Source organism: Sander lucioperca, chromosome 24 (assembly GCF_008315115.2).
Source record: "Sander lucioperca isolate FBNREF2018 chromosome 24, SLUC_FBN_1.2, whole genome shotgun sequence".
Lineage (NCBI taxonomy): Eukaryota > Metazoa > Chordata > Actinopteri > Perciformes > Percidae > Sander > Sander lucioperca.
The window spans coordinates 12739145-12757270 of NC_050196.1; the positions used below are offsets into that span (position 1 = coordinate 12739145).

The window sequence follows — 18126 nt, forward strand, 5'->3', positions numbered from 1 at the left end:
TGATTCAGTTCAGTGCTTTGGTCCTCTCTATGTAAAACCCTCTTGTCTCTTATCTACGTTAGTGGGGAAGGAATTTGATCCCTCATGAATGAAACAAAAGGGCATTAAGTATCACAATCCGATCAATACAGAGGTCTGTTGGCAAGTGGCACCTATTTCATTATCTGAATGAAATAGGTGAAGTCTTCACATAATAATAATAGTCTTCACATAAAAGCCCCCTGCGAGAGACCGTCTGCAGTTGGTTTAAAATATAACGTGATTACTTGCTGCAGGTAAACTGTCTTTACTTCCTTTTCTGCCTCAGTGCCTTTGTTTGCTATCTCTTGGTCAGCTCTTTCAAAATGAACCGACTGGAGCTTGTTAGGGGATATCTACAAATGTATGACTGATCTAACACTTCCCTCAGCATTCTGCAGTGCTCTGTCACTGCTGCCATTGTTGTTGATGTTCATTACTATTTGAACAAAGCAGCAAGGTGTTCAATTGTTTTTTCATATTTTGAGCAATGCTAGCATCCATTTATTTTTCACTGTTGTACCAAGGTATGTCAAGAACACAGCAAATAGTAGTATTAAAGGGGTACTCCAGTGATTTAGTACTACAGTACACTTCCATTAAGGGACATGCGAGAGACAGATAAGCCAGCAGATTTTTTTCTTTTTTAATATCCGCTCCCTATCAGCAGTTTTCCTTGGATTAGGGTGGCACCTAAATCATGGTTGCAGCAGTCGCCGTGGTCCTGCTCCGCACCCTGCTATGCCCTGCTACACCCTGCTACGCTCTGCAGTGCCCTGCTACGCTCTGCAGTACCCTGCTATGCCCTGCTACACCCTGCTACGCTCTGCAGTACCCTGCTATGCCCTGCTACACCCTGCTACGCTCTGCAGTGCCCTGCTACGCGCTGCTACGTCCTGCTACACCCTGTAACGCCCTGCAGTGCCCTGCTACACCATGAACTACTACAACTACTATTTCTAGTCATAGTTCCATTATCTTTATTGTGACTATTATTGCCACTGTTCATCACACCCCCAACCGGCACCATCAGACACCGCCTACCAAGAGCCTGGGTCTGCTGAGGTTTCTCCCTAAAAGGAAGTTTTCCTCGCCACTGTCGCACTAAATGCTTGCTCTTGGGGGAATTACTGGAAGTGTTGGGTCTTTGTAAATTATAGAGTGTGGTCTAGACTTACTCTATCTACATTTCCCATAATGCATAATGCAAGACCCTTTCTACCTTAACCTTAATGTCTGTCATCCCCAAGTTGTAATGCAGGCTTTCAGCCTCCAAGCCCAAGCCAAGATAACTCTGACGACATCACTATGAAATCATCAGGGTTATCGTCTCAGACTTGACAAAGCTCCTTCAGTTATCATAGAGCTGCTTTCACAGGCTGAGTAGTACTTCCCATGACAAGTAAACTGATCCTGATATGTAAAATTGGTGGACTGCGGCTTTAAATATACATACATTTAAGAAAAACATTTGTGAACCAAATATATTAAATAAAATGTTAGACTTCCTGAGAGCTGGTAAATACAGATAAAAGATGAAACGTTGGGAAGAGGCTTGAAGATGGGCAGATCCTTGTTAAACTGCATCGGTAATCCTTTGGTAATTCTTAAACCTTTAATTTGTATTAAACCAAAGAATATGACTGGATTTGAAGAGCTTCTCTTTCCTCTTTTACCACACGAGCTCGATCAATCTCAGAGAAAAGAAGAAAAAAACAATGTGAAATGAAAACAGCCTCTTGTTCCTCTGGTAATAGACAGGAGGCAATCAATGTTAATCTCAAGCATTAAGGTTGTTCAATCATGGTATTTATGTTATAATGTGCTAAACCTATAATGACATAATATAGCATGTTTTTTCAAGTCTAGAGTAAGTTCATCAAAGTGCAACTTGTAACTGAAATAAATGTGAGCTCTTTCAATCACAATTAGTTTCAATCTTAAACTTTGACTTTCTTAATGTTGCCTGTAATTTTTTTCTCACATCTGTTCTGTTTGCTAATTGGCAAAGCATGATAGAACTGCATGTCTCATATTTCCTTAACTGTATTGTTGTTTGCAGCTCTATCTTGATGAAGAGATCTTGATCTCAATGAGACTTCCCACTCAAGAAAAAGAAGGAATTAATTATGCTTTGTTCACTGCTCAGTTGAATCTGACAGAAACAAGCTGGTGAAGAACAAAACATCAAGTGGGTATCAGAACTCTACGTGCCCTTTCAGTTTGACTTATTCTTACTGCCTTGAGACCTGAAATAAAAACTATTACATCAGAGACTTCTAGACTTCCAACTTTCATTTAGAAAGTAAAAAGGGCTTCTGTTTTCTGACAGTCCTGATGTGTTCGCACTTTAGTACGTTCAAATAGCTGGAGGAATAACAGTTTGAAATGTAATACCCAGTACCTAACATATTATATCACACGCAGTTTTATACTAAAAGGACAGGAGAAGCATAAATATGACATCTAGCTTTCTCTGAATGGAAGGATCAATTAGATGCAGTTGCTTAGGATATTTCAACTTTTGAATGCATCACTTTGTGGGCACATTGTGTTAACAACCAACAGCACTTTGAATCGGGTGACTTTGTGATGTCACATTTGGTGAATGTGGCCACACTTGACATGTGAATGTCAAGTGTGGCCACATGAACATATCACGTAGCGCTGATTAAAAGATGAAAACTAATACATTTTTAGTTGTCTAAGTGTGCAGGGCTTTCAGTAATGCTCAGTAAACACTTATTTTTTCATTCAGGCCTCAGGGCAACAAAAATTGTGTAGATATTTGTTTTCTTTATGTGGTATTTTCTTTCCTCTTGGCCCAGCTTCAAATACTGTAGGCACGCCTACATGCTAGTTGTTTGTGTTTTTACACTGGTCATCTCCTCAGGCAGGAATGCAGTTTACTAAAGGAAATGTGAAGGGTTTTGAAACTGTACAATGAAAAAACTACCTGTTGTGTGTATCTATGGGAAATTAAACTAGATACCTAATCCTAAGTGTAGACATTTGCACATTGCAAAGTGCAAGTCAAAGCGACAAAAAAAACCCACATGTAATGCAATGCTTGCATTTCTCAGGTGTTGTATGACAGTTTAGGAGGACCAAAAAAAAAACAAACAATTTCAAATGTAGAAAAGGGACCAAAGTGACACTGGACAAAACCGAAGAACAAGACATTACAACTCTACCTTTACGCAACCTTAAGGGGAAAAAAAGAGAAGCCAGCTAAAATGATATTGTAAAACATCTCTGGTCCCATTAGGAGCTGTGTCTAATCATTTCTCCAATATGCACAAACGTTCACACTGGCTGCGGTACCTTGGAGTAAAGATATATTCTGTCTGTGTACTGGCTGGCGCAGAACTGCAGGCCTGGGTAGACGGGATGGGCGGCACTGGCATCATTTCCATCATTGCCTTCATCCTTGTCATTAGCATCCGCAGCAGAAGACAGACACGCTGCAGCTCTCCCGTCTGCAGGGAGAGAGGAAGAGGCTGGCTAATATCTCACTGAGTATATATTATTGGCTCATTATTGGCTTTCGCAGCTTTATTGGTACCTTTGTTTGCTCCTCTGGTGATGCAATGACTAGCAGAGACATTAAACCCCAGCAGCTTTTCAGATTTATTATACAGAGCACAATATTGAGACGAAATGGCATTGGTATCAGATCATTAAATGTGTTTACATATACAGCGCATGTTTGAAAAAACGTATTTAGCATTATTGCTTTCAAACACTTGATTATAGATTCTGAAATGAAAACGTTTAATTATCTTTGACATTTTTTGATGTAAATATGAAGGAAAGTGAATTTTGCTTCTTGCCGTCACCAGTTAATATACCAACAACCTTACATGTTTCCTGTTTGAAATTTATAAAAGCAGCATATAAGCACTTAAAATGACTTATATCTTAAATTACACTTTGTTTTTTAGCTAGTGAGTTTAAGAGCCGTGTCAGCAATCATTTTGAATGTGCCACATTGTCAATGGTGGACATGAGCATGGAATGAAGATAGGAAGCCTCTCAAAATTGGACCTGATTGGATACACACACCCATGCTAGTCACTGGTCTTAACCCAAATTTCTGAATAAATATTAGGGTGAAAAAATGAGCAATGTATTTGCAGAATCACGCTAATTTGTGATCTACAACACTTTGTGGCAGAGGCAGTCAGACATGTCGTAATCTAAACACCTCCGTCTAGTTTGATGATTGATCCAACACACGTGTTGGATTACATTTTTCTTTAAGCTAATAAGGATATTTCACGGTATGCTGAACTGTGCTTTTAAAGTTGTGTAACACTGTGCAGCTAAATAGAAAGCCCATTTCTTTAACAGAAACCTCCCAATTTATTTCTCACAGGATGGAAACGCAGCTAGAAGAAAAGAGAGAGCGAGAGAGAGCGAAAGAAAGAGTGATAAAATGACAGTCACAGATGGAGAGAAAAAGAGAGAGAGAGCAGGTCATTAATGTCAGCCATGTAGCTCGCTCATCCTGCCAGCATCAAGCAAGAAAAGGTCAGGCGGTGGAAATGAGACCGCCGCTGCTCGACCACGCTTCATTTAGACAATGACCTATAACACTCTGATAATACTTGCCTTAAATCACTTCTCGTGGCCAGTTGTCTGCCTTGTCTGTGTGTGTGTGTTCATGAAAAAGTGTGTGTCCATTTGGCTTGCTAATGGGGGGAAAATACTGACACAGGCTGATGTCTGTGACACGAGTAACAGGTGCTGTCATGTACCAAAAACATCCCTCCCATCATGCCCTCCAATGTCAAAATATTAAAGGCCCTGCAAACACATTTTCTCAATTTCTTCTTATTATAAGTGATGGGGTCCTAAGGGGACACAACATTTTCTGCCAAAGTCAGAACAGTTCGGCATATTTTAGGATTATTTTTTCCAAAGTACAGAAGTATCAAAAGTACAAGTACTCATTCAGACGCAAAATGGCCCTATCAGTGTTAATATACAGTAGCATAAAATGTGAATACTCAAGTAAAGTACAAGTTCCTCAAAATTTCCCATTTTTATGATCCATATTAAGCTACCATCAATGAAAATCAGCACTTCCTGCACAGATGGCTATTGAGAATTTATGGTCAACGTTCCACCACTGATTAGTCTAAACAAAACAAGTTTTAGCATCAAATTGCATCACAAATTTTAAAGGTCAGCTCATCCTTGACCTATCCTGTACAATGTCCATATCTTTCAATTTTTATGTTTGCCGTCCTCATTAAGTGTAATTTCCCTGGGTCTGGCACATGCTGTTCTGATCTGCGGCCGGCTTCAGCTGGAATGGGCCACTTTGTGTCTGAAAATACCAAGACGACCAGGCGGAGGCATTGTGCATCGTTACAAACCTAGAGCCAAAACATTTTTAGGACACTACTGTTTCACAAAATCCCATCTATCTGTCCTTCTACATCTGTAATGAAACCTAGCAACTATGCAATGTACACCCTATATTTGTTGTAAGCAGTCCCCCCCCCATCCCCTGTTTGCAGTGGCGGAACGCACCAGCTGCATTAAGTGGGCCATTTATACGATGGGGGCAATTCATCTTACAAAGCCGTCTTATTAGACTGTCACTTACACAGTATGAACAGTGCCTTCAAAACACCCCAAGGGATTTATCTGTTATTTTACTGCGAGGGAAAGAAAACAACACCTAATTGGACTGAGTCATCTCATTTTCTGCAGGATTGAAACAAAAGATATAAAAAAAAAAATTCCAACTGCACCATTCAAGTTTGAAGAGGTTTAGTGCAGCTGATACTCTGCAAGGTTTGAACTAACATCCCAAAGAAAAATGTTCTATGTTGGAATGTTTGGGTCATGCAGATAGATAAGGCGACAGACAGTAAGGAGAGAGACAGACAGAAGTGGAGGAGGAGTGATTGCCTGTCTGTGCTGTGAGGAAAGTAATCTCAGAGCAATCAAGAGGTGGGGGCGGCCGACAGCTCTGCAGTTCGCCTTCTAAAACCACGGACAGGTAGAGGGAAATCATTAGGCACCGCTCCTGACCCCATAGGTCACTTTTATTGGACAACCACTGTGTTTCATACTAAAACCCACACTGCCAGAGACAGACCGGCAACGGCATGTAACTAACAAACTGACTAACCACCAACGGGATGGATGGATGGATGGATGGAAAGATAGATATACAGGCAGACAGATAAGCGATAGATAGATAGATAGATAGATAGATAGACAGACAGACAGACTGCGGAAAGATATATATATAGATGGACAAAGAAATAGACCGATATCTTTCTATCTAGATAGTAGGACAAGCTAGCTAGACAGATATAGACGGATAAATAGACAGATGAACAGACGACAGATAGCTAGATGGCAAGATATCTAAATAGCCCTACTATCTAGCTACGTAGCTAGATAGCTAGACAGATAAATAGACAACAGAAAGATAGCTAGCTAGCTAGCTAGCTATATAGACAGACCGAAAGATAGACAGACCGAAAGATAGACATACAGATAGACGGATAGAAATATAGACACACAGATAGATGAACAGATGACACGCAGACAGATATAAGTTGTCTCAAGGGAACAGTACACGTCCAGAGGGGACGTGGGGGGCCAAATTGGCATCCAGCAGTGTCTCTTTAGTGCTGCCATTTCTGATCGACAGTGAAGCTTTTATCTCTCCCCGAGAGTCGGTCTAAATAGAGGCGTTTTTCAAAAAAGAAAGTGGGCCTTTCGCTCAACTTTAATATTTCTTAGTCTGAGAGTAGGGAGGGGGAACATAGAGTGCAGAAGGCACTGCAGGGGAAGCTGCACTGGGATTCAATCCTAGATCATTGGGGGGCACAGGTAGCTACAGAGACGGGAAATTAACCACTTGACAATCTCTGGCCACTAATAGATGTGTGTGTGTGTGTGTGTGTGTGTGTGTGTGTGTGTGTGTGTGTGTGTGTCTGAAAGGAAAGGAAGCTGCCAAGTTGTTGCACACTGATCTAAGGATGTTAAAGGGTAATAGGGGTTGATAGCTTGCCCGTTAAAACCTAAATGGCTTGTGCAATATTCCTTGCTATGTTAAGTATTCTGCAAAGAAGCTTTAAAAAAAGCCCTGAACTGCTTTCAGCTCAGTTTCATCCTTCAATAACTCTCAACCAAAATGTCTGCACGCTTTCAGAAGCAACAGCCAGGTCACAGGCTTTTCTTAGACGCTGCTAGTCTGGCAATTGTTTTTAGAGCTCTTCATATTACACACAGTGTAATTAGTTCTTTGTAATTAGCGCAATTTATTGCTTTGCGTATCCCTTTGAGACACAAGTACTTGAACACAGAGGTCTTAATTTGCAATATTACACACTGTGTAATTGGGAATTTGTTTCTTCACATCCCTCAGAGACCTGCAGACATGTACACATATAAACAGAGTGGACAGGGAAAGCAGGTTGTGTTTCAAGGATAAGTTGGTGTCGGGAGGGAATTTGTGCCTTTTATGTAATTAGACCTCAGTCCACTTTATTAAAAAACAGCCAATCAGAAGCTCATCAGTTGCCTACCGGACAGTGATTGAACCTAACACCTTGTGTGTATTTTGGTGCTCCAAGAAGGTCTCTGGTTTCAACAAGCTGCACTTTGGAGATTAGTAAAGTTTGACTCAATATCTCCAGTAGCTTCCTGAGTGGAGAAATAGGCAATATCCCCAACTAGATACTAATAATAGTAAGAATAATAATACCCAGCCCCATATGGAATGAGATATAGTCCCTTATTGGTTTGAAGTGATGATATTAAACAGCATTATATGGCCAGGTGACAATGCAGCACCAGTCAATTTCCCTGGATATGAAAAGGAGAAGATTGCAGGTGGGATTACCCTGTGTGTGGTCGGGGGGGAGGCAGCCGCCAGCGATGTTGTCGCATCGCTCTCCCGCTGATTGTTTGCCTTTGAGCTGCAACTTGTCCTCCTCCTCTGCTTCTCCTGGTTTCTGTTTGTCTTTCAGAGGCTCATCCTCCTCCTCGCTCTGTTTGTCTTTGAGCGATTCTGGAGTCTGGTCTTTTCGCCGGCTGAGCTCCGGCTCGCTGTCGGAGCTGGAGAGGACAACGCATGCCTGGTCCCTCTCGGTGGAGGGGGGCAGCTGAGGCCTGGGTGGCTCTGAGCCAGCAGAGAAAGAGGGAGGGAGAGAGAGAGAGAGAGAGAGAGAGAGAGAGAGAGAGAGCAAGATTACTTTATTGGCCGAGTTGCACAGTGTAATCAGACTTTGAAGAGTTTCATTCCCTAGTGAGATATCCATCATCTGAAGAGTGTGACAAAATGACTGCTGACATGAAAGAAAACTCAATATGGCTCATTAGTGAGTTTATCAGCTATCATAAGTCCTTTACTGACAATTTTAGAAGATTGTGTAAAATGGATAGACAGAAGCAGGGATGTAGTGGAATGTCTAAACAAAATCTATTCTAGGTAGCTGTCTGATTGCTACATACTGACCACTAACTGAAGGTCTACACTGCTGAGGACATTTCAGATTTTAGATCCTTGCTCAGTAGCACATCGGCAGTGAAGCAGAGCACTGCAGATGGAACACCTGCCAGCCCCCCTTTTCACCAGCTCTCAAATCAATATAATTTGCCGGGAGAATCATTTATGTTCTTGTCACATTGTTTTGTTAACTGCCTGCCTGCATCATGTGTGCAATTAAACCTAAACAAAATAATTGTCAGCGATTGCTGCATCTGTACAGCACTCCAGCCGGGTGCAGTGAGCGGTATTCAAACAGCTGATGATGGCAGAATGCCAATCACAGATCTTGCTTTAAAGAATCAGCTTACGGCACCTTGTAAACTGGCAACCACGCTTGTTCTGCTCTTAAACCATTCATGTAATTTTCATTCATACTGAATGTTGTAATTCTGTGAAGGTCAAGCAGAAATCTAAGACACAAAAATGTTAATGGATGCAAGGATTATGCCGTTACCATTAATAGATGCCACATTATATCAAATTTTACTTTTAAGTGGCGCACTTCTAAGGCACTGCCACTCACAAACTGAGGGTTTGGTAGTACAAATGTTTATCATCAAGGTAAAGCTAACAGACAGATTAGCTGCTAAAAGCAAGAAGGCAATTATTCATAACCAAATGTAAATGTCACTTTCAGTCTGAACAGAACTTCATTCAGAGAAGTGCTATACAATTTCCTTTCCTTACTTTCCTAGTTAAATTTAAATCATATCCTGTTACATTATTTGTTGAACTTGAGGTGTGAAATCTAACAAGACAGTAAGTTGTGAGACTTGGGGACGCAGAAGGCTAATTAGTGATCCTGCCTCTCTGTGGCTTGTTTCTTCAAAAGGCCAGGCTCTAGTCGGCTCCCTAAAATGTCATCTGAATCTCTGGGCTCCTGGCCCCGCCACCGCCCCCCTTCCCTAACAAGCCGAGCGAGACCGCAGAGAGACGGCTCAATTTGTGTTAAGCTGTCCCCACCGAGGAAGATGTTAACCGGGGTATGCCTCAACTTTACCAGTCAACCCCGTTCTTTTCCCTCAGATCAGGGCCCCATTATGTCTGTAGTGGCTTGATTAGGTTCCAAAATTGAGTCTCGATTCCAGACACACAAACTATACTACTACACACAAACACATTCAAAAAGCATGTGAGCCAATAGCATAAGCTTATGAGGATTCACATGACAAATAACACGCTCCAGTAGTTAAATAAAACAGGCGGAGCGAGTGAAACAGCTGCAGCCTGTGGCAAAAAAAAAGTATCAAAGAAGAGGAAAGTACTTGGTCCTCACATACTGTATGATAACAAAACAGTTAAAGATTTGACTGGACTTTGTTGTTTAATGCTAAAAATCTGTCAAAAGACAGGACAAGGATAGAGTGTAAGGTAAAGAGAGCCAGTGTCCTCATCCTGTATACTCTCACACAGCAGGTGCTGAGAGACAAATTGCTGGTCTACTGGTAAAAGAGCTGAAGGACTGAACCGTGCCCACGCGCGCGGCCTGAAAAAGCTGCAAACACAGGAACTCGACACCACCGATTCAACCCGAAAATGGTTGAACAGAAGCTGTCTTGTTGTTTACTGGTGCTAAATAGACACAAACTGACACACACCTGAGATGTCAAACCATGTCATATAAAGGAGGTTATAATGCATGACAGTTTGAATAAAAACTGTTCTTGATTACTGATGGTATAGCAAAACAGTGATTCAATTTGGGTCCAATTAATGAAAGCTGTTGTAATTTGGTAAGTTCCCCTCCCTGCCGCACAAGAAATCATTTTCTGTCGTAAATATGAGAAGTGATGGCCACCATGGCTGAACAGATAAAGCAAAGAATACCAACAACGCCAATAAAAGAAGACTGGAGATTATAAAAACAACCACAGCTTCCCACCAAAGATGGCTAAAACATTTGGCTTTCACGATTTAGAATTCACCAAACCCCTCCTCCGAACAGACATTGCTTCATCACAGTTTAGCAATCGTAGCTAGAGAAGGCAGGCCTGTCAAGGATTTCACTACATGACAAAGTGGTGTCAATGGGGTTGTACAGAATTGCAGAGCAATACACGATATATAATAGGGTTAGGAGGAACCCATCTCTTTTTTTTGCATTTTAAAATGCAAAAACACAAGAGCAAAAGTGTAAAGATTGAATTGTAAAGACATAAGAGGAACATGCACTGCATGGGGTACAAATTTCTATATCAGAGTTTAGGCTAATGTTAGTGGCTCTGTCCTGCACTTTGTGTGGTATAGGAAAGTTTGCACTAACAGCTACTCCAGTCAAACCTGTTAAATGTTAACTGCAATACAAGAACAATGTCTCCTTTGTTAAGATGTCTTCTACATCTTTAATCACCTGGGGAGAATGCTAAGTTTTGCTTGGGAGCTTTAGAAAGTTTTTTAGCATGGCATAATTTCTGTGGCAGTCAGGTGCACATTTCAGACCCTTTCACAGGGTTCTCGTTTTAAAAAGGGTGGAAACACTAAAAAGTCAGCCAGAGAAGGCGTTTTCAAATAGCTCACAAATTTAGGGCAAATTAGCTACCGCTAGCTAACTACTACAGCTGATAAAATCTGCAACCAACCGTCGCAACCAACTGCGGTCCTGGCGTCTCTGCACCATCATTTTAGCCGGGGTATGACAGTAACGGCACTGTAGCCGCACTTCCTACCTATATATAGTATAATTGTGGCATCACAACCGTACTGAAGTCCTTACGGCTTGTTTAAAGGCACCATTTCTGTATACGGTCCGTGTGCATTTCTCTGTGGATTGAGCATTTTGATACGTTCACAGTATTTATATAGCAACTCGACCTGCTTTAAAATGAAAAAAAAGACATGGAAATCTCACTTTCTACAATATGGGACCTTTAACTTATCAACTTGCTACAGTGATAAAGAAGTGTACTTATCCAGGGTGTGTCAGTACACAGTGACATCAGTGGGTGTGGTTTTCTACTATCATTTCAGTCAACAAAATCCACAGTGGTCGGCCAGAAACGAGAGGCTGCTTTTGTTTTTACTTCTGGGCAATAATTTGCAGGAATTTTGAGTGGTAAATCTACCACCATAAACACTGTAAACTTCACGTGCATTTCCACAATGGAAAGCTTAACAGACGTGGCAACAGTAGCTAATGGAAAGGGGCTTAGCGAAGGGTGAATTTGTCACTTTGACATTTGCTAGCCAGCTTCTAATCTGCCATTTCTGTTTCCCACATCAAGCTTCAATACCTTCCAAGGAATCCTAAAAATCTTAGTTTCCTTTCTCATTTCATGCATCTTATTCTGTTACATTCTGGTACATTTCATTCGGGTACAAAAGCCTCATGGTTCAGCAGACTAATATCCTTCTGCATGCTTACTATTCTTCCTCTACAGCTGCTGTCTTTGCTATGCTGCTCAAATTCACAGACAGTTAAAGCCAAATGATACTTCTTCTGTTCCTTTGAATATGAAGCCCTGATGTCCTTGCATCATGTGTCAGTGTTCAGTGATTCTGTGCAACATTTCTTAATACTAGTGACACAACTTGTGAGACAGTGTCGCAATTTCACTTTACTGTCATTGTGAGAAATTGTTGCTCTTGAAGAGACATCTCTCATGCCATACTGTAAGCTCTGACCTGATTATTTTCTTACATTTCCACGAGCTGAGGATTGCACTGCCAAGTTGAGAGATACCTCCATAAATACAGTTGTTATTTCTCAGCACAGTCTGTCATTTACAAATTTAGCAGGTTGTTAAATTCCCCGTCTAGTGAGCTGACACAGCCTGCTGCTGTGAATGCAGAGTGGCGCTTGTGACATAGAAGAGCGTGTGATTGCTGAATGGTTATCAAGCATCTGCTGCAGCTGAGAATGAAATGGAGGGGTGAATACTGTTCAAAAATATGTGTGGGTGAGTGTGTGGGTGTGTGTTTTCGGTGATGCTCAAAGGCTGAGGTACTACATGTTTGAACTGTTTAAGTGCACCATCCTCACTTCCAATAGACTGAGCTGCAAACAAACTTTCAGCACAGCCAATATTTACTCTTTACTTACACTAAATATAGATTTTATATTTGCATAATGAGCCTCATTAATGCAGACAGATGAGAAATTAAATGTCATACTGGATAACTCAAGTGTATACTGTATGTGTTTATGGCAAAAAATCTTGATTTAGAGATTCATGCACATCTATCTATATATCTGTCTATATCTATATATCTATATAGCTAGGTAACATTCTTTTAATGTAAAATAACCAGAATATTGTGGTTTTATGCAATTTAACCATGTTATTCACATTAGGGTTAGTTAGGAAAACCAGGTGAATGAGACTCAATTAAGAAAGCATTTAGTCCTCATTCAATCAACATTTCCAACAACTTTTTTTAATGACTTTGCTTAAAATCATTCTTATTGCTCGTTTCTTTTCTCTAATCACACCTCCCCTCCACACACAATTTTGATTGCGTTATGAAATATAAAAGCCTGCAATTTGTCAGACAATAGGAGGAAAAGATCTGTTAGCAGTGATTTCCTCAAGCTCACAGTGTTGACACTAAGGTTATTTAGTCATGAGTCATCTTAGTATCTTTGCATTCTGATCCATTTAAAGTAAAATTTCCTTCCGGACCTTTTAACCTTTATAGTTTCCTTTCAACTATTAGGACTAGTGGTTTTGAGCACTTATAACACATGATGTCTTTAAAGGAATCGTTTTGGGATACACGCTTTATTCACTTTTTTGCTTAGAGTTAGATGAGAAGATTGATACCACTTTCATGTCTGTATATGCTAAATATGAACCTACAGGAGGCTGATTAGCCTTGCTTAGCTTATTTTAGCTAAGCATACAAACTGGAAGAAGGGGGAAAACAGCTAGCCTGGCCAAAATCACGCCTACTGTACCTGCACTAGTGTATATATATATATATATATATATATATATATATATATATATATATATATATATATATATATTTTTTTTTAAACCAAGTTAAAAAAACTCAATTAATCAATCAGTCCTTTCAATATCAAACCTCAACAAAGTACAAACAAAATGCTTTCTCTTGGTAGATGCATTATTTCCAATTCTTCTTCTTCCCCTTACAAGTAATTGTCAGAAAAAAATGGTAAAAAGATCCATGTACAAGAGGCAATATCATAAAGTATATGTACAGTATGTGAACAGTGTATTTATGAAGCAAACAAAAAGCCTCAAACAAAGCCCTTATTTCATTTCTGTATACACTATGTTGTATAGCCTGTCATGGCTTTTTGTTTAATGAATCATCTTTGCAACATGTTGGTGTAGTAATTCCTTCAATTGATTTTGAGAGGGATGCTGTGTTAGAATGGATAAGAAGCAACAAAGTTTGATACAAGTGTGTAGTGTGACTTTAAATTACAAGCACCCTAATGTCAATACAACCATAACATTCAGTGCAACATCCCGCATTAAAAGAAGCACTAAAAGTATTGCTACTTAAATATTACTGCTGCTGAAACTGAAATGATTTCTAGGATATTTTTTTTCTGTGAGCCGATGTGATGCATCTCAGACATTTAAAGAGCATGGACCCGGAGCCTGCCAGGTCATAACAACTTCCCTCCCCTCTCTTTGGCAAGATACAATCATAGGCTGTCAGAGATATCAGCTAGAGCCAGCTCAACTTTTCCCGACTTTGTGCGAGACATTTGCAGCAATAGTAGGTGCCTTCTCTCTCTCTCTCTCTCTCTCTCTCAGCTTGACAGGTGAGAATTATAATGTGTTCTTGTCATCTGCAGAGAGAGAGAGAGAGAGAGAGAGAGAGAGAGAGAGAGAGAGAGAGAGAGAGAGAGAGAGAATATTCTCCGAGCAGAGCTGTGTCAGACTCTGGTAAGCCTGCCTCCATCTTTCGCTATCACGCATCTCCATCTGGTGAAATCTGTAATGCTGTTCAAAAGTATTATGTCAACAGACTGCTACGATTGATATTGACAGGAAGGAAAATAAAGAAATGAATGGGTTCAGCTTCAGGTGCTTCATTTCAAGCAAGAGATGATGGAAATTTTGTCTTCTTAATGGAATCCAGTTTGCAATCAGTGGAATGAAGTTTGTGAATTAATAAAAGAATAAATAGTGGAACACACAAAGACACACACAGACACACCAGATAATTTGTTAGTACTTGTTTCTTGATCCTACCTGACTGGACACCAGAAGAAGAGCGTGGAAACTCGCACATCTCGCAGTAAGGCAACAGGCTGCTGTTGGAGTAGGTGCAGGCCCCACAGCTCCACTTCTCAGTGGAAAGGTCGGGCTCCGACAGCTTCCGCGGGGCCATGGAGGAGACCAGGGCGCTGGGGCTGCCGGAGCCGATCACAGCAGCTGTCGACCGCCGCTTCCCACTGTATCGGGACCTGGGGCTTGGGCTGGGCTGTGGCGTCCGGAGCCTCTTCAGCTGGGGAGAGAAGTCCTGGTCGGGTGTGGAGGAGGTTTGGCAGAAAGACTTCTTCTCCTCTCTTTTTTCAGAGTTTGTTCCACTGCCAGTTGGCTGGGCAGCCTTCTCTGAGGAGATGGAGGGACATGTTTCTTCATCCTCTGTTCTCTTCCTCTTCTTCTCCCTGCTGGCGCTCGGGGAGAGGAAGGAACGAATGTCGTGCTGCTTCTCTTTCTCAAACTAAGAAAAAAAGATACAAGTTAGTTTTTTACACTACAGCACACAGTTTGTTACCTGAACAATAGATTTTAATCTAACGGTAAAGTAACAGAGCATACATGACACAAATCTTTTTTTTCTAACAAATGTCACAAGGCAATTATTTTCCCCTTTGATAAAAATAACAAGCAACATTTTCTAATGCCAAGTTGTATCCTGGTAACACAGGAAATAATAATGAAAATTACCTGATGACAAATAATGAATAGGTACAGAAAACAATGAGAAATAATCTCCTGTGACACTGACACACATCTTTAGACTGCTTTGACTTTAAGTTTTTTTTTAATTAAGTTCAAGTGTTTCTACTAATACTAAAACATTTAATCTCACAACCCTCAGACATATTTATTATTATTTAAATATAGATGAGCTCTTTGGTTCTTTCTTGATTAGGGCATACAACTGCATCTATTAAAAAGAAAGCCTTGAAACAATCTCCACATGACCATGATTACTTACTTTTTTAAGTATGTTTGGTCTATACAATTATTCATAATCTGGCTTCTTTCCCTTTGAAGGACTTTATAAAGCTCCACTCAGACAACATAACTAGAGCGAAGAGATCGCTTGTGGTGAGTGACAGTGTTCTTTTCCCAAGGTCTTTATACAATATGTAGCTTTCTCTATAACAACAACTGGAATATTGAACTTCCTGGCTCTTTATAACAAAACATCCTCAGATATTCAATTTACAGACTCATTGATGTTATGTATACAAAGATGTAAGATGTCTAAATACTGTATTCGCCAGAGGCCTGGGGGTGAACATCAGCAGTCAAGCTACATGTCTCCGTTTGTGTTCTTATTTGGTGTTCTTTTCTTATTATCTCAAAACTAAACAAAAATAAAATGAACTCGTCACTACTGACGTTCCTGATGAACTCTTCCAGCTGACTCACATGAGTGAAAAACACATCATCTTTGGCATTTCCTGTGTTTCCCTCCAGCGGCAGCACCATCTCGCTCGGCGTCCACGCATCGGCAAAATTGAGGAACTCCCACTTGTCCTTGTCGCCCTCGTCCGCCTTCAGGTATTCCTTTCTGCCATTTAAAGTGCTGCCAGTCACCGTTTCCTACAGGGACACATAGGACGCTCAGGGCCAGATGTACTAACGCTTTTGCGCCCACTTCAGGCGTATTTGTTTCGCAACGTGCGCGTAAAAGCATGGCGAGGAACTGAAAATGGCATATTGCGCTTTTCCGTGTCATGCATATGCATACGGGAGGGTCAATGGGAAAGTGGGAGTTTCCCATAAAGAGATGGGAGGGGAAGCGGAAAGTGCGCCTAATTATGTATTCTGCGGTACGTACAAAAATGCCCGTGAAAGCGCACTTCTATTTTGCGGTGAAAATTCTCCGCCTCTTAAAAGCAGGTGTAAACCTGGAAGCGGGTTTCCTCGCATATGCCTCCTGGTGAAATGGCAGCAGTAATCTGAGCAAAACGAAGACATAGGCCAAGGAGACGAGCTGAAAAGATTTTTGCCACAAGGATCACACTTTCTCAATTGAGTGAACACAAAATCATTAAGTGTTACAGATTAAGCAGCCATGCAATATTACAGTTACTGGAAGAAATCAAAGATGACATTGAATCTCCGACTCAGCATTCACATTCCATTCCAGTAGTTGTTAAACTCCTCGCTACATTACAAATATTGGCATCAGGATCATTTCAAACAGTCATAGCATCAGCAGTGGGAATATCGCAGTCTGCACTCAGCCGTATCATAGCACCAGTACTTAACGCTTTGCTACAGCGCAATTTACGGTATAGTGGGGGGAGAAAGGCGCTGATTACCCGATGAACTGCAGGTTTGGTAAATACGACGTAAGCTGAAGTATCACAGCGTGCGCTTTCTGCGGGTCGGCCATGGCGCTGATAACGCTACATTCGCAAATGTACATACATCTGGCCCTCAGTGTTCTTCTTTTCATGTTTCGGTTCGGTTCAAATGAGTTCTTTCCCAAATCACATGTTCTGTAATGAACAGTATCCCAAGGACATTTATTATTGGAATAATTCCGTTTTAATTACAAATTTAGACATCTGTGATTATTACCGTAAATCCCCGAAGCCTGTTCTCACATGCAAATCAATTTCACAAGTTTGTTCATGAATGCATGCAGTATATAAAGATACATTTTTTAGTAGACAGGCGCATACTAGAACAGTGAGTATAAGGCAAAGTGTTATTTAAGTTGATATGTTTTCAGCTATGTTACTATGTTCATTCCCCATAGATCAGCTGATCAATGCAAGAGGAATATATCCGTGAGATCACATTCAATTAAATTGATCATTAATTAGGTATATGTCTTTGTCATAAATGTTTGGTGAGATGTTCTGTGCGAAGTTTCCAGTGATCTATCATTCAAATTAAACATGACATCAATGAATGCTTAATTGGTGGAATGTGTGGTGACAAATCAAAGGCTGAGCACAAATCTTTCCCTGGAACGTCACCCACAGTACCTTCTTATTGAGCATGGACCACATAACGGTGTCAAAGGTGCCCTTGGCAATGAGGTAGTGCACGTTGACCGAGGACGTTTGTCCAATACGGTGGGCTCGATCTTCAGCCTGCTTCATGTGGCCGGGGTTCCAGTAGAGCTCGGCAAACACCACGTGGCTGGCTGCGGTGAAGGTTAAACCCTGAAGAGGACACACACACACACACACACACACACACACACACACACACACACACACACACACACACACACACACACAAGCCCAATTAGAGCAAAAACACCTTATTCAACCACTTCAAATGGAGCTCTCCAGTCCACATCCACTGAAATGGTGAATTTCTTTTAATAACAGAATATTAGCAGCTAATTGCCACATCAGAGTATCAAGCACCGATCTCCTTTGATTGGAATGCATAACATTT

General features: G+C 40.9%; 1 protein-coding gene across 3 annotated transcripts in view; it reads right to left on the reverse strand.

The window, feature by feature from the left end:
• The window catches only part of zranb3 (zinc finger, RAN-binding domain containing 3), a 78757-nt gene that overhangs the window by 26841 nt on the left and 33790 nt on the right, over window positions 1–18126 (reverse strand). For all 3 annotated transcript variants that reach the window (XM_035998404.1, XM_031291864.2, XM_031291863.2), the window contains exons 11-15: window positions 17706–17885; window positions 16132–16305; window positions 14716–15190; window positions 7895–8173; window positions 3343–3497 (exon numbers count right to left, since the gene is read on the reverse strand). In XM_035998404.1, the coding sequence (XP_035854297.1) occupies window positions 3343–3497; window positions 7895–8173; window positions 14716–15190; window positions 16132–16305; window positions 17706–17885 (1263 nt within the window). The remainder of the gene's footprint in view (window positions 1–3342; window positions 3498–7894; window positions 8174–14715; window positions 15191–16131; window positions 16306–17705; window positions 17886–18126) is intronic.